Below are 23,178 nucleotides of genomic sequence, written 5' to 3' on the forward strand. Positions count from 1 at the left end.
AAGAAAACAATCCACAACAGCTCTGGACAAAAACAAAACACGAACTGATAAAACATTTTTTTCAAGCATTACTATTTTATAAAAACTAGGATTTTTTTAATGGAGAGAAAAAACGTTTGGTGAATGCTATTCTTCCAGGGAAACGAGACATGTTTAACATGGTAGTATCATTTACATCTTTTGCATTCAAGCAAATACAGTTTTAATATAGTTATCAAGCCACACCTTGATGTCACTTTGTTTCAGTATTGGCCTCTTTCATTGGCCATGTTTTTGTATCAACCTTTTTCATTGGCCGAGGCAACTCTAAAACTGCCATCTGGGATTGCAGTCTCCAGGAGCCAGAAAGCATGAATAGAAGACCTAGAATGTAAAACTCCAGACCAAACAAGCAGAGAGAATGTGAGAACCCATACCAGAGAAGAACTAGAATGTTAAAAAAACAAACCAGATTCATGACGTTCAAACAATGGTACATATAAGACGCGTACAAGTACTGGGGGTCCTTACACCCTCCACTGAGTTATAACTAGCTGAGAGAGTAGACTGAACACATAAACTAGACCAGACATTAAAGAACTTCATTAAAGATACACGAACATGCCACAACTTTCAAGTTTTCAGGAAGTGCTTTTTAGGTAGTTCAGTTAACTTTGTGTTGATTTGCTTGTGTGTGTGTGTGTGTGTGTGTATACATGTGACGGCTTGTATGCATCTGGTTCTAATGAATAGGGTGTGTTCCTCTCTCCTTCCTCCTGACAGCAAAGGCACTCTGGTGTCTCAGAGACAGAGAGAGAGAGAGGGATTTATGGGGATGGAAGAGAGATGTCACCATTTACTCACAACCCTCTCATTGCCCTTAACACCCTTCCTGCAAGCTGAGCTCTGCAGAGGTGAACTGAATTGAGCTGGGCCAATCCTAGTTCCTGATGCCAGACTGCTTCTCTGTGTGAACGAGGTACCATTGTTTGAACTGCCACCATCCCTCAGTTTGTCCTCAGGCTCACAGACAGCCAATGAGATTAATCTGTCGGACCTCTGACTCCCAATGAGATTCTGTCCTCTGGTTCACAGTCAACCAAGGGGGGAAGAGAGGAAGCTGCATATGGCACAAATTTAGAGAGTCACCCCTAACTGTGACCACAGGTAACAGTGTCCTCTCTCCGCCCTTCTCTCCTTCTCCTTCTCCTTGTCCCCTCCCGTCTCTTCCCCTCCTCCTCCATCCTTTCACCCATAGACAATAGGAACCATTAGAGCAGGTCAGCAGGGTTAGCCTCAGTGTGCTGAGAAGAGCATCGTAGAGATCTCAGAAGCCCAGAACAAGGCAGCTAACAGACACACACAAGTGTCCAGCTTGTCAGCCTTGAGTCTCTGCTGACATCACAGAGAAATGGAGAAACATGAAGACAGAGATGAAAGAACACAACAAAGTCTTGGCACTCACAAGATGTCCCTGGGATTGAGTGAAGAACAAAAAAAGACACACAAAAAAGGAGAGAGAGAAAAAGGAGGATGAGCAGAAGGTCTTATCTTTCAACTGCCAGTCTCTGTTATGAGTTTGTTCCCTTTGAAAGGACACCGGTGGAGCCTCTCCAGCCAGCCAGCCATCTCTGCTCAGCTCTCTGTCCTTAACCAAGCCCCTGCCACGGGGCTGGACCCAGTGGTCTGTGCTCTCCATTGCTGTGGTGAGCCCAGGGCAAGTAGGAAGGGAAGATGGAGAATACAGAATGGTGTGCAGAGGAATGGGGGGAGGAAGGAAAATGCAGCTAAACAGAGAAGGAGAAAGAGAGAGTAGAGACCAAAGATAAAGACAGGGAATTATTTTCCTTCCCCCTTCTAAATAAAAACACCTGAGAAAGCAGATGATTGTGACAACTGTGTTGTTGAATGGGTGGGGGGGGGGGGCTCACAGGTCTGTGTGTCTATGGGAGGAGGGGGGTAGGTGATGATGGACTGGGGGGGGGGGGCAGGCCAGGGGGAGAGGTAAGAGAGAGGGCAGGACTTTGAGAAAAGGGCAGTTGTGCATCCCACCATGCAGGGTAAACCTCTGCATGGAGCCGGAGTGCAGGGGATGGGCCAAGAGAAAGACAGGGCTTAAATTCCGTCCTGGGGGGTGATCATGTCTTCGGCGCGGCGGTGTGACTCCAAGGCCTTGGCGGTGTAGATGTCCTGAGGCAGCTCCGACTTCCTGCGCACTAACGGACGCTCCTTCCTCTGATCCCTCTGGAGCTGGGAGGGAGGAGGGAGAGGGAGGAGAGGGGAGATGCCAGTTAGGTATTCCTTTAACACAGACCATGTTAGGACAATCTGTTTAGTTTTTTTTATCATATTGTGGAACGGCAGTAAGACAGGGGCGCAGGTCAAGCCCCGGGGGGAGAATAGTGTCAGGTTGTTTACCTGAGTGGCTCCATCTTTAATTGTCTGTTTTAACCCCTCAACATCTTCTATCAAGCCAAACTCCGTCTCCATAGCTACCGGACTATTGAGGTCAGAGGAATCAACATACACAAGGAGCTACGGTGAAGAAAACAAAAACAAAACAGAAAGAATGGAAAACAGAAAGTAAGTGGCATGCAGAGACAGATGGGTCAGGAGAAGCAGACAAACATGCTGTTTAGAGATGGTAGTTTAGCCTCTTGGTGTCAATAAGGGATACAAGCTGAAGAGCAGGGGTGCTATACCTACTAATAGGTATTAAGTTCATATGACTGTGACTTAAATTGGGGTGGAGGAGAAGAACAGGGTGGTAGATGATGGCAGAAGAGGCCAAAGATCACTTCAGTGGTTGATGATGCCAAGCAGCCTTGACAAACCAGGCCAGTTTCTGGTTGAAAATACTGCTGCAATTCTTTCTCGTTCTTATGTTTAAGCAGTATACTGTCAGGGTTAGTTTGGAGTCAGGGCTGCAGTTGGGTAGAGTTGGGTCTTATCTGGTTACCTGGGGGTTGGACTTGGCAAGGTTCTCAATCTTGATCCACGCCTCTTCTCGCTCTTTCGACTTTGCCTTCTCTCTGTTGGCAGTCAGGGAATGAGAATCATTATCATAGCTGCCAGGATGGTAGTGATAATGTATAATAAAGTATGTGGGGGAGAAATTGTGACAATAGTGAAAAAATTGAAAGAGTTGTCCAATTTGCAATGCATACTTATTCTTCTCTGCCCTGAACTGTTGTGTGCAGTCATCAAACAGCTTCTGGTTCATCTCCATGAAAAGCTTCAGAGCATTGTAAATGAGGCCATGGATGGTCCTGTACAGAGAGAGAGTGAGAGAACGAGGGATAGAAAGAGAGAGCAAGAAAGGGAAATAGAGAGAGAGAGAGAGAGAGAGAGAGAGAGAAGATGAAGACCACCGTGAGTCAGTCTGCACAGAAGTAGTTGTGTGAAAGGCCAGGAGTGTCCTGCAGCTAAAAGCCCAAACAGTCAGAGGGTAGCGCTGCCTCACTTGTTCCAGTGTGTCTTGGAGTTGCGGTACAGAGCAGGGAACATGATGGGCAGGATCTTGGCCGCGTTGTCACTGATCAGACTCATGATGTACTCGTTGTTCCAGTAGTATAGAGCTCTTTCTGCCACCTGCACACACACACACACACATACACACACATTATTAACAGTGACGCATCAGTCAGGAAGCTAGCTAGTCAGTCAGCCAACCAAACAGATACTCAGCCAGCCAGTCAGCCAGTCAGTCAGTCAGTCAGACAGTAAGTCAACAGATAGTCAACCAGTAAGTAAGCCAGATAGTCAGCCAGGTCAGGTGATAGGCTACCTGGAAATGTGGGCTGGAGACACACTTGGCCAGCTGTCTGAAGAGGGGCTCCTGGACCTTGACAAACTCGGACGGCTCAATGACATCCAGGATCTCCTCCAGCTCATTGAGGAACATCACCTCCTTGGGACTGTGGGTCTTTGGCCAGTACTTCAGCAGGGCCATCACCACCTGAGAGGACCACAGTTTTAATAGTAGCAGTTATATGTAAAAACCATATGGCCATAGAAGTCTTCTGTTCATCCTTTCAAATAGTTTGATAATCCAACTGACTTACCGGTTCAGTGAGAGTGCTGTCCTTCTCTAGAAACTGCACCACACAGTAGGCCAGCTAGAAACACACACACACACACACACACACAATTAGTGCAGTACAAGCAAGTCTAGATGAGAGCCGTTTCCATAGTTACTGAGCCTTTTAATGTCAGGTGTCCAATAACGTCCAACAGCTTTTAGTGCTCCCTCACCCCCCACTCACCCCCTAACATCGAACAAACAGAGCGAAAGACAGACAGAGGTCTCACCTGTGGATGATAGACACTGAGTGATTTGACTTTGTGCAGAGGCAATAGGACCTTCAGCAGGAAGATCTTGTGCTCTTCTTTCAGTGGTAAGGCAAACCCATTGATTATACTGAACAAAAGCAAACCAAACATACACACTGGAGTTAGATGGCCATGCCGCCACTCAGTGAACCCTTAATGCTGCAATAGGAAACGTTTGAGTGAACTTCCCTACTCTCCTCCAGCTCGAGTTTGATTAACAGTGGTTTCACAAAATAAGTAAAGGAGGAAGGCAATTGGCTGGAACAGGATTGCTGGAACATAATTGTCTGGAAAGTCGTGGGAGTTGCCACAAATTGGAAATGTTACTTCCACTGGCACTGAGCTGTCTGTGTTGCTAAATAACTCTCAGAGGGCCTCATTAGCAAACACAACCTGTTTATAGGTAACAAAACCCTTTCTTTTTTTGCTGACAAAATCTTACCTGTTGTACTTTTACCTCAAAAACACTTTTGACTTTATGGCCCCACTTAAATATTCTGAAACATTATATATTTCCCTCCTGTCTTCCCAAAGACATCTTCTTCTCATCATAACATGACCGAAACGGTGAAGAATGTGTTCCTCAAGCAAAGCTGCTAAACAGTCCTGTTATGGCAGATGGGTTCCCAAGGCATGGAGGAACCGAGGGTGACTTTTAGGAGAACAGAAACGTGACAGATCTCAGTTCTCTCTTACCTTCCCAGTATCTCCAGCAGCTCAGCTATACCATTATGGTGTTCTGTCTCGTAGATAAACCTGAGGGAAGCACAGAATGTTCTTTCAGTTCCAAACCTCAACTCGGAGCCTCAGTTAATACCCTAAAGAGAGCCCAGCAAAACACAGTTCATGTGGAAGTCCTGAGATCATCGATTGGCCTGGGGAGGTCAGATGACTGCTCATCTGCTACACAGGATGCTATTGATCCACTTCTTTACCTATAGAAGATGTTATTGATCTGTTTCCTGATGTAGGCTCTCAGGCCCAGGAACTTCCCGTAGATCCTGTGGAGGGTGGTCTTCAGGAAGTCTCTCTCCCGGGGGTCTTCACTGTCAAAAAGATCCAGAAGCTGCGCACACACAACAGGTAGCAAGAACATCAACCTCCTTTAGTTTGCTTTATTTGTATATACATCTTTTTTATTTTTTACAGGGACAGATTGCATTACTCATTACCATTGATATGCATTTATTATTCAGCGGGCTAAATTTAAGTTAAGTTAGTCTTACGTCTATCTGTTCTTACCTGCATTACAAATTTCTGGTCGATGTACTTCTTAGCTATGTTAGGCTGAAAGTCGGGAGATTCTAGAAATCGGAGGAAAAACTCGTAGACAAGCTGAAAAGAATAAAAAAAGACCAATTTAAAACAGATTCATGTGTCTTATTCCTGCATCCTCTTCCATCCTGAAACACGGCTCTGCCTTTTGTCCTAACTGCTTCCTAAATAGAATAACCGGTGGAAATCTTCATGCAATTACGAGTTGTTGTGAACAGAGCATCTAACCCCTAACTTCCAACCCTGACCCTGACCTACCTGAAGGTGTGGCCAGGCTGCCTCCAGAGTGGGTTCATCCTCCTCTGGGTCAAACTCTGCCCCTGTGGGGTTGGACGAGGGAGGCAACGTCCTGAACATGTTTACAGCAAACTGGAGGAAGAGAGGAGAGAAGGCACAGGTAAGAGAGGAGAGAAGGAGAGTTTGACTTGTAGAACGATACCCACATTCCCGTAGTGATTCAGCCTGCATGCTACTTCTTTGAAGGGTCTGGCGCATAGATTGCACAGATTAGAAACTGTTGAAATTCAATACAGATGTCTATAGAAAAGTGTGCCAGTGTATTGGTTAGTATCAGTGACTGTATATATTGTGCTCTTTAGGAGTGTGTGTTGTGTTTTGGTGTGACTGTGTGTTGTGTTCTTTGGAAGTGTGTCATGCGCTACAGCGAGGGCTCGCCAGTGTCGTCTTCTTTCCATCCAGCATAATCAACTGACCTGTAGGAGCTATTCTCAGACACCCAGGCTGGCCATGGGTGCCCGCAGGTGTCCTGGGAAACACTGATCTCTTGTCTCAGCCTAGCTTCTGAGAATTGTCAAAGTTGATTATCCTAATAGTACTTATTTGTCATCTTATGCCAGGTTGCTTTGCGATGTCTTGTCCTAAGAATTTCAGTGCCCAGTCTGACCATGTGTTGGTCTGTGCATTTGACAATATAAGTCTTGAATTTGAAATAAGATCTCCCACATGTGCCCCAGTCACTATGAAAGCTTTGATGGAGATCTATAGAGATCTTGGGATAATAGTTGTTTGAAATGTATGTAAATCTAGTTTTAATCTAAACCAAAGCCTTAGCCTGCTATTAGACCCACCTATAGACCATGTCGGTCCCCATATCAAACCGGCCCTCCTTGCCTATCTTTTTAGCACAATTCACCCTCTAATCCTAATCATAGCCTAACACTGCTCCATTCTAGCCCCAAACCCAGTCTCAACCTAATCCGGCCCTGTGCGGTACCACTGAGCCCCAGTCTGTTGGGTACTGACCATGTGTGACAGACAGACAGACAGGTGTTGGGTACTGACCATGTGTGACAGACAGACAGACAGGTGTTGGGTACTGACCATGTGCGACAGACAGACATACAGACAGGTGTTGGGTACTGACCATGTGTGACAGACAGACAGACAGACAGGTGTTGGGTACTGACCATGTGTGACAGACAGACAGACAGACAGGTGTTGGGTACTGACCATGTGCGACAGACAGACAGGTGTTGGGTACTGACCATGTGCGACAGACAGACAGACAGATAGGTGTTGGGTACTGACCATGTGCGACAGACAGACAGACAGGTGTTGGGTACTGACCATGTGCGACAGACAGACAGACAGACAGGTGTTGGGTACTGACCATGTGCGACAGACAGACAGACAGGTGTTGGGTACTGACCATGTGCACCACCTCTGGGTAGATGGGCTCTGTGATGACGTTCCTGTTGTGGGTGATGTACTCCACCATCTCGCTCAGCGCCGCCCGCTTCACCTCCTTCCATTTCAGATCGCTCAGCGGGTCAGACAGGAAGTCGAAGAGGACACAGCACTGCCGGAGTTTCTGGATAAACAGCTTCTCTTGCTCTGCAGGGGCCACATCTGGGTGATTGAAGAGGAAAAAGAAAGAGGAGAGAGACGAGAGTGAACACGAGTGAGTTAAGCAGGGACTCTGGGAGCTCTGAGGTATTTTCTTCTGAACAAGTGAAGTAAAAAGAGGGTTTTGATTCCCCAACACATATCCAAAACAAATATTCAAAACTGTGGGCCTGCACTGTTCCTTGGTTCTCTGCTACTACCAGTTCTAGTAACAGAACGCGTTGTCAAAGAAACCCTAAGAAACACTCCCTACATCCACACTCACGCAGACACACATTTACTCACACACACTCATATACACACTCACACACACACATTCTGATATACATACACCTACATACTCACTCATACACACTCACTCACTCACACATACATAAAAACATACACACATACAAATGTATGCACACATTCTTACACAAATACAGTTTCGACAACACATCAACAAGAAGTACAAACAAATGAACATGACAGCAACCGTTAATCTTATGTGTTGATGTGGCACAGTTCTCACACACACACACACACATACACACATAGTGCTGTGATGGCACACACACACATAGTGCTGTGATGGCACACGGTTGCAGCATGACAGCAGAGGGTGGCACATAAACAGCATTGGGCACATTCTTTTCTGCAAGTCTTTTTTTCAACAGGCTCAGGTGGTGGTGAGGGGACAAGAAGGGAGGGGGGGGTTTCGGAGAGGGGAGGAGGGTGCGGCTTTCTAATCAACATGTGCTCACTTCTCCGTCTCTGTTGCTAGGCGACAGCCCTTGCCCTGCCCCTTGAAGTGTCCAGTAACCAGTCACCAGGTGAGGCGGTGGCCTTAAAGGGAAAGTCAACAAGGCAGACACACACCCATCCGGGAGAGCTGAGAGGTGGACTGGAGAGACTTAAAAGTTGTGTAATAACTATAGACGATGCCAGGAATAGTGGTAGTAATACACATTGATGCTTATATTTAGGCTGTTGATGTATGGCATGCATGTTGAGGTTAGGTTGCATTGTTTCACTGGCAGTAATCCATAGCTAGTATTCCTAAAATGTGGCTTTACTGGTTGCTGGTAACTGGTATAGGTGAAGGTCATGTGGACTAACCTACCTGCCTGCTACCAGTCAGCATCTATGACACACAGGCCTAAATCAGGGTTTAACACACTTCCTCTCTCTCTCTCCCTCCGTCTCTCTCTGTCAAACTGTCACTAACACTCATGCGCTCCCTGGCGCTATTTCTCTATCTTTATCTCTTTCCTTTCAGCCTTAGGCCTGTAAATAGTAGAAATAGATAGTACTAGATGTCCCCCTCCACATCCTCACCACCCTGCAGGGGAGGGAGGTTGAATCTCCTGACACCAACATCAACTGAAGACAAACTAGATGGCAGAGTTCATGTACTAAACCAGACCGAACCATGAAACAGAATCACACGAGCACCATCTTTGTTGTGGTTCTTTTTCTCATGAGAACAGTAAGGGCTTGGCCAGGACAGATGGCTTGAGGAAATGGCACCGGGAAAGTGAAGATACCGGCATATAGGTATTTACTACAATTACACTAAAACAGTTCTAACTGTAGCCATGTGATTTGTGGGTTGGTATTAGAATTTGGTTATTACATAATTGAAGAACAGTGGACTGAGTGAACTGTCTAAAGGGATATTGGATCACAATGATGATGCCCTTTACAGCATAACAAGACATATCTGATTAAATCTAATAATGGAGACTAAAGTAATTTAAGTATGATGACCATGCAGACCATATAGATAGCTAACATATTATATTTAAAAAAAGCTATGTTTGGTTTTACTTGGTGAATTTGCATGGTTGGCATATTGTGGTGCACAGACAGCAGTGTTGTCACCCTGGTGTGCTCTGGGACTGCAGCACCTGGCCTCATGTCACTCCTCACACAAAGACACACAAACGCCAGGGACACTGAACTCAGACATGTGAAAACACACGTCTGGAAGTATGACGGTGGGCCCAGATCTAGAACTCTTGGAGCTTGTGGGACAAAGAAAGAGAGCGAGAGAGACAGAGAGAGACAGAGATACAGAAAGACAGAGAGAGGGAGTGGAAAAGAAAGTATGAAAGAGAGGCTGCTCAACCCTGACCATGCCACAGTAGATTGGTCTTGTTACATAACCTAGCACTGATAAAGTTTTTGTACACACTTAAAATACCCCCACTGGGTTTCTCTGTATACAGATGCAAATGCAAGCACTCCTTTTTTAGGACAATTGAGGGCCTGGACTGAAGTATTACTGATGGACATAAGTGAAGAACATTGAAAAGGAGACTAGTTGGTGCGGAACAGAGAAGGCCGAGGCTGGCTAAGGCACTCAGACTCTGATGAACTGGAGTATTGTATACCTTCGGCCAACTACAACAGAGAGTGGGAGGGCAAGACAGTGAGAGGAAGAGAGAAAAGACAGGTGGAGAGAGAGAGAGAGAGAGAGAGAGAGAGAGAGAGAGAGAGAGAGAGAGTGAGAGAGAGAGAGAGAGAGAGAGAGAGAGAGAGAGAGAGAGAGAGAGAGAGAGAGGATTTAAGGAAAGACAGTGGGAAAATGCTAACTAAGCTATCTCTAATTGCAAAACTAGGAAAAAACTATGATGACACACACACATGCACACCTAACACACATATAACAACACAGAGATACATGGAAAGGTAGAGAAAAAGAGAAAACCTCTTCCCTAGGCTATGACCTCACTTCCTCCTCCATCAGCAGGCTGGTGGGGGGATGGGCAGAGAGAGAGAGAGAGAGAGAGAGAGAGAGAGAGAGAGAGAGAGAGAGAGGGAGGGAGAGAGAGAGAGAGAGAGAGAGAGAGAGAGAGAGAGAGAGAGAGATAGAGAGAGAGAGAGAGAGAGAGAGAGAGAGAGGGAGAGAGAGAGAGCTGGTCTGTAAAACCTGCTTTTCTGCAGCTCTCTCTCTCCCTGGAAATCTGTCTCCCTGTCCAAGAGAACCACACTCATCTGCTCCATATCAATCCAAGTGGGTCCCTCTCCGAACAACCTCTCAGCAGATACAAAGACCGGCAGCTTATCTCCATTTGAGCAGAGCAGACCGGTCGAGAGGAGCGTCTCTGTCACTGCTCCCCCAGATTCCCCGGCTCCAGCCCAGGACACAGGAACAATGGTCTCTCTACATACCTCTGAAGTGCATGAGGGCCACGGGCTGGAAAGGCCCATTGGAGTTCGGAGCGTCCACCACCATCCTGTCACCAGCCTTACTGCATGTCAACATCTAACCTCCAGCAGGCAGGCGAGCCTCTAGGGCCAGCAGGCAGACTCCATTTTAGCACAAAGCAGACGAGAAAATGAAGCTCCGCTGGAGGGAACGGACTGGGCAGTGACGTCAACAGGAAGGGAGACGGCCGATTGGCTGAGCACGCACACAAGGGGAGGGCTGCAAGGAGGAGGGGGAGGGGATTGGACAAGAGCAGCAGGGGGTGGGACTAGCTGTGGAATTTGGCCCTGTGACGCTGGGGGAGGAGTGTAGCCTCAGCCTCTGGTCTCAGATCAGATCTTGCTCTCCCATACACAGCCCCAGACTACAGGGGCCTGTGATATATCTGACCCAGGACTAGGGTTAGGGCCCAGCCTACCCTCTGTAACTAATACATCCCAGCACAGGACTGGGCCAAAGTTGCAATCATTCTCCACTGGTGGATGAAAATACACATAAAGAATGAGCTTACGATTAACATACCATAATTATGTACCGTAATATTCAAATTATGTTTATACAAATATATATTGGCAATTTCATTTTGGGACATCTAGCATAACAATCCAGACCAGCATACATAATTTAAAAATATGGGAATTTACGAACAGTTATCAGGAAATTTGTAAAAAACGCAAATGTATATAATTAAATCCCCGCCCACTCATCCACATTCCACACCATATACATTTCACTCCCCTATTCTCTTACTAATCCATCACTGTTTATTTTACACAAATAACAATGCTCTACAAGATACTGTATACCATATTTCTTCTTTGAAGGTTGAAGCAACTTCCTCTTACGAAGATTAATCTAATTTACAGAAATCATATTGACCACACCATGAACCCACAACGCCAAACCAGAAAGTCAAATGTATGTGGGGTTATAGTAAAAGGAGGAATCGAAAAATCAAAAGCAATGTCAATTAGCAGTAAAGCAGACCCATATTAAGAGTCTCACAACTGTGTCCACTTCACACCCAAACACACAGCAATAACAGCATACACACACCCAAACTCTAAGGCCAGACCTTTCTGGACAGCTGGGCATCTCCTAAGTCCTCCAGCCCCTTTCTCTCTTCTTCTCTCAAACTTCCTTTCTTTTCCATTTTTGTTGTTGTTGCCTGTTGCTTACGGGCCTCTATCCCTTCTCTGGTCTTTCTTTACCTGGTCTCTGTCTAACCATTCTGTCAGGCCTCACAAGGCAATTTCTCTATCATGCATGGTCTCTTTGGCATCTTTCAAGCCTCCCTATGCCAGAAGTCTGTACTCTCCCTTTTTTTTATAGTTTCCCTAATTTCTCTGTCTGAATGAGACTTTCCTATTCCACAGCTGTACCACATTCCAACTCCATAGCAATCAGAAGGAGAGCTTCTTGGGAAGGGTCTTCGAAGACTCTTTACTATTGGTCAGGACAGGTATGAAGTATCAATGGCAAAGGAGGCACAGAGAGAAGAATCAAATATCCTCCTGTTTGAATCGTTTCTGATGAACAGGCAGCTACATCTTTCTTGAGAAGCTTCCTTTCGACACGTTTCCCTATCTGCCCAAACATGTGATCATAAATCATATAAAGGCTATTGGTATCATTAAATGAGGACATCATCAAAGCTTCAGTGTTACGACTGATATACAGTTTCGAGTGAGGAGAAAGGACAGGGAGGGCATGGGTAGTTAGCCTTTTAGCCACTAGATGGCACTACAGTTCACAGATACAGTGCTCAGTAGCACAGGCTGGTCATACATTTAGGAGGAGAAAATCACCTGATTCAAGAAATCCTCCAACAGCATTTATGCTTGTTGTGTTTGCTTGTTAGACACTGCCTTCACTCGGCCTATAGAGTTTCAGCTACAGTTTGCGGATGAATGATATTTGAAGATAAATAGATATTAAAACTGCTGCAGTGTCATTTCCCTAACCGATACAAGATCCTGCTGGGCAGCCTTTCGTGAAGGTCATATGCCTGAACTGGGATTATTCTTCATTGGCTGTGTTTCCGGGTTACATCAGTGGCCTGAGGCATCACAACCCAATTCTAGGACTGTCCTAAATAGCCATAGTAGCCAACTGCTAACAATAACAACCCCAGTGCCCAAATCCATTCATGTGTGCCTCAGCATTCACAACTTCCTCACTGTGCCTCTCTACATTTTACATTACATTTAGTCATTTAGCAGACACTCTTATCCAGAACGACTTACTTGTACTTCAGTAAGTACAGGGACATTCCCCCCGAGACAAGTATATTGTGAAGTTCCTTGCCCAAGGACACAACGTCATTTTGGCGCAGCTAGGAATCGAACTGGCGACCTTCAGATTACAAGCCTGATTCCCTAACCGCTCAGCCACCTGACTCCCCATCCTCTCTACTCAGGCTGCCCAACACAGCTAGACAGCATCAGCAGATTGACCACGCCTTTTTTGAGATACCCGCCGATTCTCCCAAGTGGGTGAATATGTAACAAGCAGACGCTCACAGCCACATCCTATGAGACTCTATGTAGGACTACATAAGTAGGCCTGAGCCAGAACAGTGTGCTGCAGTGTAGAATAGCACTTCTGGAACCTACTTAGCCCTGTACTTGTCTGTAATGCAGCATGTAAACAAAGAAGTCATTAAAGATTCATGTGAACGAGTAAACCTCAACTCATCTTTATCGCATCACGCAGAGTAAAAACAAAAGCAACCATTGTGTCTATCTGTCTCTCAAGTTATAGAGATGAACAGCAAGGCTACACATTACCATTACTACTGCAGGTGGAAAGAAAAAACATGATCTCGTCGTGACGCAAACCCCAACAACAAATAGTGGGTCTATCTCTGTCACTGTCTCTTTCCTTCTCGACGTCTCTTTCTCTCGACCTCTGTCCTTCTCTCTCCTCTTTTTGAGTCAGTCTTATCTTACACAGGTAAGCCCTTGGCAGGAAATATCTGGTTCCTTCAGATCCAGTTGACTGGATGTGAGCCGCGGTATAAGAAACGTGCAGCCATGCATCCGTCCTGCTATCAATAATACAGTCCGACCGGGCCAGTAGCTTCCAGAGTCCGTCAAGAGAATCCCCTCAGGTTGTGAATAGTTGATGTGAAGATGTGACCCCGCCCCCTAAAGTTTTTTTAAAGTCACATAGGTCCTTGTGCTTGCAATACTTAAGGGCAGGTGGATAGACAACAAATAAAGGCAGAAGGGACCCGGTTCTCTACGTATTGTTCCCAACTCCTGATTTGGACATTAGGTATTAGGACCTGAGCACACGAGATGCAGATGTTCTTACAGATTGACCTTTTAGGGGCACCCTGATGCTGTCCATTCAGTTGTGAGGGACAAGAGTGAATGATGAGAAGATAGCTGCTGTTGTGAAACGGGCTTGCAGCATACTGTGGCTGTGAGATCCCGTTTACTGTACTGTTTTGGATTGTCTTGATTGAGTGGTTGTGTGTTGTCGATGCATGTGTACCTGCAAGAGCAGCCAGGTTCTGTAGCTCCCTGTTCTGGCTGAGAGGGAAACAGGACGCACTCAGCCTCCTGTCCTTCTTTAGGGCCGAATGAGAGCCCGGCGCTTTCACCCTCAGAAGCTGGGCCGTGGGGGGCACCTTCTTACTGGAGCCCTGAGGAAACAAGAGTCGCAGAGAAAAGGTTCCCGTTACGCCATGAGGCAGTTCCTGGCCTGAGGAAGCCAAGGATCACAATTACCCAAATGAGCGGCAAGCAGAAGAGCTAGGGAGGGGGGTCAGGGAGATGTGGTTAAGGGTCATGTTCCTTTCCGAATCAGATCAGGTGATTCCCTGGGAGGGAACCTGATCTCCGGCTCGGTACTTTATCTGTTGACAGGCGATGTGACAGAGTTCTCTGTCAGATAATTCTGATAGGAACTGATAGAGCTATCCATGGACTGACAGCTGTTATGTAAGCTGCGATCAGTATCTCCACTAACTATCAAATGTACAGTAAAGACTGGCACATGGCAGACATTAGAGGCCAACTTCTAGTCAATGTCAGACAGATGACTGAGCTAAACAGATCAGATTTTATTATTTGGAGGGAACAGCTTTCAGGTATACAGGCTACACTGGGGATACAGTGCAGATCCTCTGCATTGGCTTACATGCAAAGGAACACTGAGAGTGATTTGGGCAGATATAGACGGACAGTAGATAAACCAGTGTACAGTGACATCATTGAGCATACCATTAAACATTAGATCTGTGTGTGTGTGTGTGTGTGTGTGTGTGTGTGTGTGTGTGTGTGTGTGTGTGTGTGTGTGTGTGTGTGAGAGAGAGAGAGAGAGAGAGAGAGAGAGAGAGAGAGAGAGAGAGAGAGAGAGAGAGAGAGAGAGAGAGAGAGAGAGAGAGAGAGAGAGAGAGAGAGAGAGAGAGAGAGAGAGAGAGAGAGAGAGAGAGAGAGAGAGAGAGAGAGAGAGAGAGAGACTGTCTGTCCTTGGCTATTATGGTCAGATGCTAAAGCTAAAGAGGATCTAAAGGCCAAAAGAAGATTCCTGAACACTGACATCTTTCATTAAGCCTTCTTGCCTTTTCCCACTAACCCCAATTAACCTGTGATAGAGCTGCCTATATCCTGTCACAGCTCACACAGACAAACACCAAAGTCCAACACACACAGACTTCTCTAACCCTAAAATAAAATTAAAAACTTACACCCTGGGAAATTATATTTTGACCAACACACCCAACCACCGCTTGAGATGATTAAGATGTTGATGAAAATAAGTCCTGAGGCTGAACTAATGCATTCAGAAAATAATTGCTGTTCTACTTACTCCCTTTTTAAACGCCCTGCCTTAACTGTAGAGGGGTAAAGATTAAAGGAAAACTGTCAGCATCTGTCTGACCTCATCCTACCTCTTGGTCATTTGACTGTCCGTTTTTACCTCCAGATCTGCTTGATTTACCGTGCTTGGAAGATTCCTAAAAATAAAAATTAAGAAAGACAGCAAGAAATAAATAGAATGAAAGAAGGAAATAAAGAAAACCACAGATAATTAATTTAATAATATAATTTACAACAACAATTTAATCTCAAATGTAGTCCATAGAAACTTTACCTTGTCTTTTTTTCCCTTGTGCGGCATTTTCAGTGAGGATTCCCCACGTCTTCCGCGGGAACTCCAGTTGAGGTCTCTTCTCTTCACTCTATCTGTAGGAACGCAGACAACACACGCACAGAAATGTTCTCAGACTGATCATGTGACGCACAAACACACACACTCATCCTTCTTCGCAGTTCGCAGTGAAGCGTACTCTGGAAGTGTCCGTCAGTTACAGTTTTGGCTATAAACTTTTGCCTCTGTAGTGACCACGCAGTACGACGCTGATAACTTATATCTCAGAGGAAGTAAAATATAGCACATATTTGTATTGAAGTAGTGATCGATTGGCAGCAAAAGAGCCCAGGGGCATCAGTAACCACCACCTATAAATGTTACCTCCCCCGGTGTCTAAAACAAGCCAAGTATTATATTTTTTGTGTAGCTAGCACTATTGATTTAAAAGAATAAAAGTACTGAAAGTTATTTGATAAACAAGTCTATAAAGAAACATTACAGAATGTGTTCTGAGAAAAATCCTTATCCACCCAATAGTGACAGACCATCTGAACTGCATTGTGGGCATTGTAGTATTTTCACTTGAGCGTTCCGTTTTTTCCGTCTCGGGAATGCCCGAGCGTTAGAAAACTACAAGTTCCAACATGCCTTGCTTGCATTTATGGGCTGTGGCTTTTGACCATTGCTTTTGACATAACTTGCATCCGCATCGCATCATCTCCTGCACTGACACATCACTATTGGGTGCGCAAGCAACTAGACACCTCGTTTCTTTGTTCACTGTCCAGTCTACGACCGATTGTTGTTCACACTCGGAAAATGTCCGACAGCGGCGGAGGAGACGATAGCTCTGGCACCATGGAGGTGTCTGCAGCCGTGCAGACGGTTGCCGATACTTCTGTGTTGCAGAAGCATATTCGTAAACTTGTCCCTTTGCTCCTGGAAGATGGCGGCGAGGCTCCGGCCTCCCTGGAAACCGCCCTGGAGGAGAAGAGCTCTGTGGAGCAGATGCGAAAATTCCTCTCAGATCCTCAAATTCAGACCATTCTAGTTGAGAGAAGCACACTTAAAGGTCAGTGTCAACACTAGCAAGGTACTTGGCTTTGAGGAAACGATTAATTTGTTAGCTAGCTAGCCTAACGTTTGGAGGCACTAACACGCTGGGCCGGCTCACTAATCAGACTAGTTAAGCTAGCTAACCAAACGAATCAGTTAGCTAGGACGGAAGTTGGTGATTGTTGTGAGTCTTGCGTATGAAGTAAATTGGCCTTTCTTGTTAAGTGGCTTGTTTTCCTTTTTTAAAGTTAGTCAGCTAGTAAAATGTACTATTAGCTAAGTAGTTAAACAACAAATACAAACGGAGAGCACAAGACTTTTAGAACAGAGTAAGCGTTTACTAGCTAGGTCAAATGCCTCGTCGTCGTATCGTATCCCAGTTTTTGAATCATGTGAATATCATGCTGTCAATGAAACCTTTATTCTCTGGTGTAGCCTTTCCTCCGGCACGGTGACTAGCTGAATGGATTTCCTTATGTTTATTTACACTGGGTTTGCATGACTTCGGAGATGAACTGCACAGTCAGGGTATTTGCGTCAGCTAGTTAAACTTAAAATGGTCAAGTGTGGCCTGTGCAGGCAATGCGGCAGTGGAGGGATTGGTCAGCTGATGTTGATCAGCTGCACAAATGACATCATCTGGCAGGGAGGGGCAGAGTCATCGCCTGGAAGGCCCTGTCATGCACTTAGAGGCCTAATAATAATACAGTAGATCATTAATACTGTGTCCAACTTGATAATTATTGGTTCAACTCAAGTTTTGTTGCCTTAATTGCCCGTGCGCAGCTTCATGTTTCTGTATCTGTCTTTCAGAGGATGTGGGGGATGAAGGTGAAGAGGAGAAGGAGTGCATCTCCTACAACATAAACATTGACATCCACTATGGCCTCAAGTCCAACAGGTAGACAATCATTGCCTCATTCACAAACCAACAAAGCCGTGTCATCCATGTTGAGAATGGATTTCACGCGAACTCGATTGCACATAAATAAAAAAAGATAATAGGTTTTTGCCTCGTCAGACATTGTACAAGCAGTGACACAGCAGATTGTAAATGACGATGCGGGATGTTTGATTCTTCCTCAGCCTGGCCTTCATCAAGCGGACGGGGGTGATTGATGCTGACAAGCCCATCTCCACCCAGGTGCGCGTGCTGACCTTGAGTGAAGACTCTCCCTACGAGACCTTGCATTCCTTCATCAGCAATGCTGTCGCACCCTTCTTCAAGTCCTACATCCGTGAGTCTGGCAAGGCAGACAGGTACGACTGGCATAGAATCAATTAAATCAATTATGGCTGGAACACTTGGTATTCAGTCTTATTCATTTCTTTTATGGACATTTTTTTTTTTCTTTTTACTGATGCTGTGTCTGTGTCTCTTAGGGATGGGGACAAGATGGCTCCCTCGGTGGAAAAGAAGATTGCAGAGCTGGAGATGGGTCTCCTTCACCTGCAGCAGAACATTGAGATCCCAGAGATCAGTCTTCTGATCCACCCCATCATTACCAACATCGCCAAGCAGAGCTACGAGCGCGGGGACAAACCCAAGGTCCAAGACTTTGGCGACAAGGTGGAGGACCCCACCTTCCTGAACCAGCTGCAGTCTGGCGTTAACCGCTGGATTAGGGAGATCCAGAAGGTACAGAACCAGAGAGAGTGTGTTGAGAGAGATAGCTCTTTAGTATTAGACTTTTACACTTTATTGATGCATTCTGCTTTTTAAAATGATTATCCATATATGTCATTGTATGCACCTTTCCTGCCACAGTAAATTCTGTGTTTGTGTTAACTTACATGGCAATAAAAAAAAACGCTTCTGATTCTGAGAGGTCGTGGAGAGTTTTTGTGACTGTTTTGCATCCTCCTCATTTTTATATTCCACCCTCAGGTGACGAAGCTGGACCGTGACCCTGCCTCAGGCACGGCTCTGCAGGAGATCAGCTTCTGGCTGAACTTGGAGCGTGCTCTGAACCGCATCCAGGAGAAGAGGGAGAGCCCGGAGGTTCTGCTGACCCTAGATATCCTCAAGCACGGCAAACGCTTCCACGCCACCGTCAGCTTCGACACTGACACTGGTGAGCATGAGACGCTTTCTTACACTCTCACAGAGACGCGCGCATGGTCGCACACATAACGCACGTGATCAAGAATGACTCTGCTGCCTAACTAATTGTTGTACGTAAAATAAAGTGTTTCATAATGGTGTGTCTCCCCTACTCTGTCAGGTCTGAAGCAAGCAGTGGAGACTGTCAACGACTACAACCCCTTGATGAAGGACTTTCCCCTCAATGACCTGCTCTCCGCTACCGAACTGGACAAGATCCGCCAGGCGCTGGTGGCCATCTTTACCCACCTGAGGAAAATCCGTAATACCAAGTACCCCATCCAGAGGGCGCTGCGTCTTGTGGAGGCCATATCCAGGGACCTCAGCTCTCAGCTGCTCAAGGTTCTGGGGACCAGGAAACTCATGCACGTGGCCTACGAGGAGTTTGAGAAGGTGGATGAGCTGTGCTGTTGGCCGAAAGGCCAAGTGTCATTACTTTGTACCTGGTGACACTGCTTTGCCAATTGTCCCCTGCCTGTGAATGTGGCTAACCTGTCTCTCTCTCTCCTTTCTTAGGTGATGGTAGCGTGCTTCGAGGTGTTCCAGACCTGGGAGGACGAGTACGAGAAGCTGCAGGTGCTGCTGAGGGACATTGTCAAGAGGAAGAGGGAGGAGAACCTGAAAATGGTCTGGCGCCTCAGCCCCGCCCACAGGAAGCTGCAGGCGCGCCTGGATCACATGAGGCGTTTCCGCAGGCAGCATGAGCAGCTGAGAGCCGTTATCGTGCGCGTGCTCCGCCCCCAGGTCAGAAACACACACACACAGCCTTATTCAATCCTCATCTATTTGTTCTTATCTGACCCAGTATCAGATCTGGACCTACAGTGTTGATTCATAGCAGCAAAGCATTAAGCCTCCTCATTTTACCACTGTGTGGTACCTTCATGTCTGACCGTAGTCCATTGCTGATATCTTTCCTCCTAGTATTGCTAGTTTATGTCCTCTTAGTATAGTTAGACCACATATTAAAATGTATGATTCCTATGTTTATTGTATGCACCTTCCTGCCAAAGCAAATTCCTTGTCTTTCTGATTCTGATTCTCCTCGTTCCTTCCTTTCCTACCACAATCTGACTGGCGTCCCTCTCCCCCAGGTGTCGGCTGTGCCCCAGCACACCCCCGGAGAGCCGGTCGAAGCTCCAGACCTGAAGGTCACGGAGGTCCTCTTTGACGCGGCAGACGCCAATGCCATCGAAGAGGTGAACCTGGCGTACGAGAACGTGAAGGAGGTGGACGGCCTGGACGTTTCCAAGGAGGGAGTGGAGGCCTGGGAGGCCGCCATGAAGCGCTACGACGAGCGCATCGACCGTGTGGAGACCCGCATAACCGCCCGTCTGCGCGACCAGCTGGGCACGGCCAAGAACGCCAACGAGATGTTCCGCATCTTCTCCCGCTTCAACGCGCTGTTCGTCCGTCCCCATATCCGGGGCGCCATCCGCGAGTACCAAACTCAGCTGATCCAGCGCGTCAAGGACGACATCGAGTCGCTCCATGACAAGTTTAAGGTCCAGTACCCCCAGAGCCAGTCCTGTAAGATGAGCCACGTCCGAGACTTGCCGCCCGTGTCCGGCTCCATCATCTGGGCCAAGCAGATCGACCGCCAGCTGACTGCCTACATGAAGCGTGTGGAGGACGTGCTGGGGAAAGGCTGGGAGAACCACGTGGAGGGCCTGAAACTGAAGCAGGATGGAGACAGCTTCAGAGCCAAGCTCAACACCCAGGAGATCTTCGACGACTGGGCCCGCAAGGTGCAGCAGCGCAACCTGGGGGTGTCGGGGCGCATCTTTACCATCGAGAGCAGCCGGGCCCGCGGCCGCACGGGAAACATGCTCAAGTTGAAGGTCAACTTCCTGCCGGAGATCATCACGCTGTCGAAGGAAGTGCGGAACCTGAAGTGGCTGAGCTTCCGGGTGCCCCTCGCCATCGTCAACAAGGCCCACCAGGCCAACCAGCTCTACCCCTTTGCCATCTCTCTCATAGAGAGCGTGCGCACGTACGAGCGCACGTGCGAGAAGGTCGAGGAGCGCATCTCCATCTCACTGCTGGTGGCCGGGCTGAAGAAGGAGGTCCAGGCGCTGGTTACCGAAGGCATTGCTCTGGTCTGGGAGTCCTACAAGCTGGACCCCTACGTCCAGAGGCTGGCGGAGACCGTCTTCAACTTCCAGGAGAAGGTTGGGAACTCCTTAAGGCGTAACGATCAACCAGTCAAAAGAATGTATAAATCCTATTCTAACCTATATGGAGATGTTTCCATAATTAGTATCCTGCTTGTTGAAAAATGATTTGCCCATTCAAGACCATATCTTTTGTTATAACTGTGTGCTTTTCTGTTTTGTTCTAGGTGGATGACCTTCTGCTGATTGAGGAGAAGATTGACCTTGAGGTCAGATCTCTGGACACTTGCATGTACGAGCACAAGACCTTCTCAGAGATTCTGAACCGCGTCCAGAAGGCAGTGGATGACCTCAATCTTCACTCATATTCCAATCTGCCCATCTGGGTCAACAAGTTGGACATTGAGGTCTGTATTTAGAAACAACTTTGGCACGCATCCCCCTAGCCAATGGGGTTGATATGAAAAATAGATTCGCGTTGTCAATTACAGATGGAGAGAATTGTATGAGTAGGTGTGAGGCTTTTATTTAACAGTTGTCTCTGTTATCCTGTCTAGATCGAGCGTATCCTGGGAGTGCGTCTGCAGGCGGGTCTGAGGGCGTGGACGCAGGTGCTGCGGGGCCAGATGGAGGACAAGGCTGATGTGGACATGGACACCGAGGCTCCGCAAGTCAGCCACAAGCCCGGGGGAGAGCCGAAGATCAAGGTAGGCCTGGATGGAGGTCCTAATGGAGGCCGGGGTTGAATGTCACAACAATCACTGTTTTTTCTTCCCACCTGACTGGAATGAGGTTGTTGTGGTTGCGTGTCGGACCTCCCAGCCCCTGTGTGTGACTGGGTTTTAACTCTGAGGTCCCGTCCCCCCCCCCCCCCCCCCCGTCGGCAGAACGTGGTCCATGAGCTGCGCATCACCAACCAGGTGATCTACCTGAACCCTCCCATTGAGGACTGTCGCTACAAGCTCTACCAGGAGATGTTCGCCTGGAAGATGGTGATCCTGTCTCTGCCTCGCATCCAGAGCCAGAGATACCAGGTATGATGCTGTGCAGCTGACAGGCACACAGCCTTCACATTGAACCACATGAGAAAGCAATCTTTTTCTGCTACCACAAGTCCTCTAAATGGTCATTAGGAAATTGAACAAAACATGGTGGTGGCAGTGTTGACATCTGCACCTGCTGGCCTGGACTACTTTGGAATGATCTAGTAGATGGTTAACCGCTGCAGCGCTTGTTTCGACCAGGTGGGCGTCCACTACGAGTTGTCTGAGGAGGAGAGGTTCTACAGGAACGCTCTGACCAGGATGCCTGATGGTCCGGCTGCTCTGGAGGAGGCGTATAACTCCGTCAAAGACAACGTCAACGAGGTGGAGCAGTACGTCAAGGTAAGGTCCTTTAGGCCTGCACGGGTTACTTGACACAGAGTAAAGATAGATGATGCATGTATCACCAGATACACTAGATCAGGCAAGACTGTGGAGCTCTAATCACCTAGGTCTGTGTGCTGGTTAAGGACAGGATTATATGGGCTTCTGTACCTGAAAGTCAGAGCATACCTGAGATCCTGAGATACTGGGGGATGTGTATTTGTATAAAGGAGTGTTTGTGTAACAACATGTTCCTCCTCCCTCCTGTGCTCCTGCAGGTCTGGCTGCAGTACCAGTGCCTGTGGGACATGCAGGCCGAGAACATCTACAACCGTCTGGGGGAGGATCTGACCAAGTGGCAGGCTCTGCTGGTGCAGATCCGCAAGGCCCGTGGGACCTTCGACAACGCAGAGACTCGCAAGGAGTTTGGCCCTGTAGTCATTGACTACGGCAAGGTAACCTCCTGAACTTCCTCTCCACTACCTCATAATCACTCTCCTCCTTTACCTCCTCCTTCCTGTCCTCTATTTCCTTCTTCTCACCTCTTGTTTGTGTGTGTTTCCAGGTCCAGTCCAAGGTGAACTTGAAGTACGACTCGTGGCACAAGGAAGTCCTCAGCCGTTTTGGTCAGATGCTGGGACAGAACATGCAGGACTTCCACTCACAGATCTCCAAGGTAACCAGCCTTGGAAAAAAAAGTTTCCAATGATTCTAAATGTGATGATATGTTTCAACCGCCTTGTGTTTAAACGTGTTGAACCACTGGTGTATGCATTTCATATTATT

The 23,178-nt window shown here is 47.1% G+C and overlaps 2 protein-coding genes across 5 annotated transcripts in view; one reads left to right on the forward strand and one right to left on the reverse strand.

Annotated features, from left to right (window-relative positions):
* Nucleotides 1-1,970: 1,970 nt before the first annotated feature.
* On the reverse strand, nt 1,971-16,652 carry ppp2r5ca (protein phosphatase 2, regulatory subunit B', gamma a). 3 transcript variants are annotated; one of them, XM_084677882.1, is made up of 17 exons: nt 16,516-16,652; nt 15,752-15,843; nt 15,549-15,614; nt 14,147-14,297; nt 7,256-7,455; nt 5,845-5,955; nt 5,554-5,646; nt 5,247-5,377; nt 5,008-5,067; nt 4,291-4,399; nt 4,044-4,097; nt 3,767-3,937; nt 3,443-3,570; nt 3,147-3,248; nt 2,939-3,011; nt 2,398-2,514; nt 1,971-2,229 (listed from the first exon to the last, which is right to left on the reverse strand). In XM_084677882.1, exons 2-17 carry the CDS (start codon nt 15,776-15,778, stop codon nt 2,095-2,097), a joined length of 1,728 nt encoding a protein of 575 aa, XP_084534008.1. In that variant the 5' UTR covers nt 15,779-15,843; nt 16,516-16,652; the 3' UTR covers nt 1,971-2,094. The 3 variants fall into 3 exon arrangements, with proteins under 3 accessions (XP_084534008.1, XP_084534015.1, XP_084534023.1); XM_084677889.1 differs by lacking the exon at nt 2,398-2,514; XM_084677897.1 differs by lacking the exons at nt 14,147-14,297; nt 15,549-15,614; nt 15,752-15,843; nt 16,516-16,652 and adding an exon at nt 10,609-10,749.
* Nucleotides 16,474-23,178, forward strand: part of dync1h1 (dynein, cytoplasmic 1, heavy chain 1) — a 29,674-nt gene continuing 22,969 nt past the window's right edge. For both annotated transcript variants that reach the window (XM_084677717.1, XM_084677727.1), the window contains exons 1-14: nt 16,474-16,823; nt 17,621-17,708; nt 17,894-18,067; nt 18,191-18,446; nt 18,696-18,882; nt 19,033-19,304; nt 19,428-19,655; nt 20,006-21,082; nt 21,253-21,432; nt 21,583-21,732; nt 21,913-22,059; nt 22,270-22,410; nt 22,671-22,847; nt 22,958-23,068. In XM_084677717.1, coding sequence (XP_084533843.1) covers nt 16,571-16,823; nt 17,621-17,708; nt 17,894-18,067; nt 18,191-18,446; nt 18,696-18,882; nt 19,033-19,304; nt 19,428-19,655; nt 20,006-21,082; nt 21,253-21,432; nt 21,583-21,732; nt 21,913-22,059; nt 22,270-22,410; nt 22,671-22,847; nt 22,958-23,068 — 3,441 coding nt within the window. In that variant the 5' untranslated portion in view covers nt 16,474-16,570. The remainder of the gene's footprint in view (nt 16,824-17,620; nt 17,709-17,893; nt 18,068-18,190; nt 18,447-18,695; nt 18,883-19,032; nt 19,305-19,427; nt 19,656-20,005; nt 21,083-21,252; nt 21,433-21,582; nt 21,733-21,912; nt 22,060-22,269; nt 22,411-22,670; nt 22,848-22,957; nt 23,069-23,178) is intronic.

Source organism: Hypomesus nipponensis, chromosome 3 (assembly GCF_054491055.1).
Source record: "Hypomesus nipponensis isolate SF chromosome 3, ASM5449105v1, whole genome shotgun sequence".
Taxonomy (NCBI): domain Eukaryota; kingdom Metazoa; phylum Chordata; class Actinopteri; order Osmeriformes; family Osmeridae; genus Hypomesus; species Hypomesus nipponensis.

Bases quoted from the DNA above. Each gene is read 5' to 3' on its own strand.
- ppp2r5ca (XM_084677882.1), bottom strand. From the start codon at position 15,778: ATGCCGCACAAGGGAAAAAAAGACAAG. The intron at 14,298-15,548 runs GTAGGATGAGGT...TTGTTTCCTCAG, and splicing joins GACAGTCAAATGACCAAGAG to GGCTCCAGTAAGAAGGTGCC. The intron at 3,249-3,442 runs GTGAGGCAGCGC...CTCTCTGTACAG, and splicing joins TCCAAGACACACTGGAACAA to GACCATCCATGGCCTCATTT.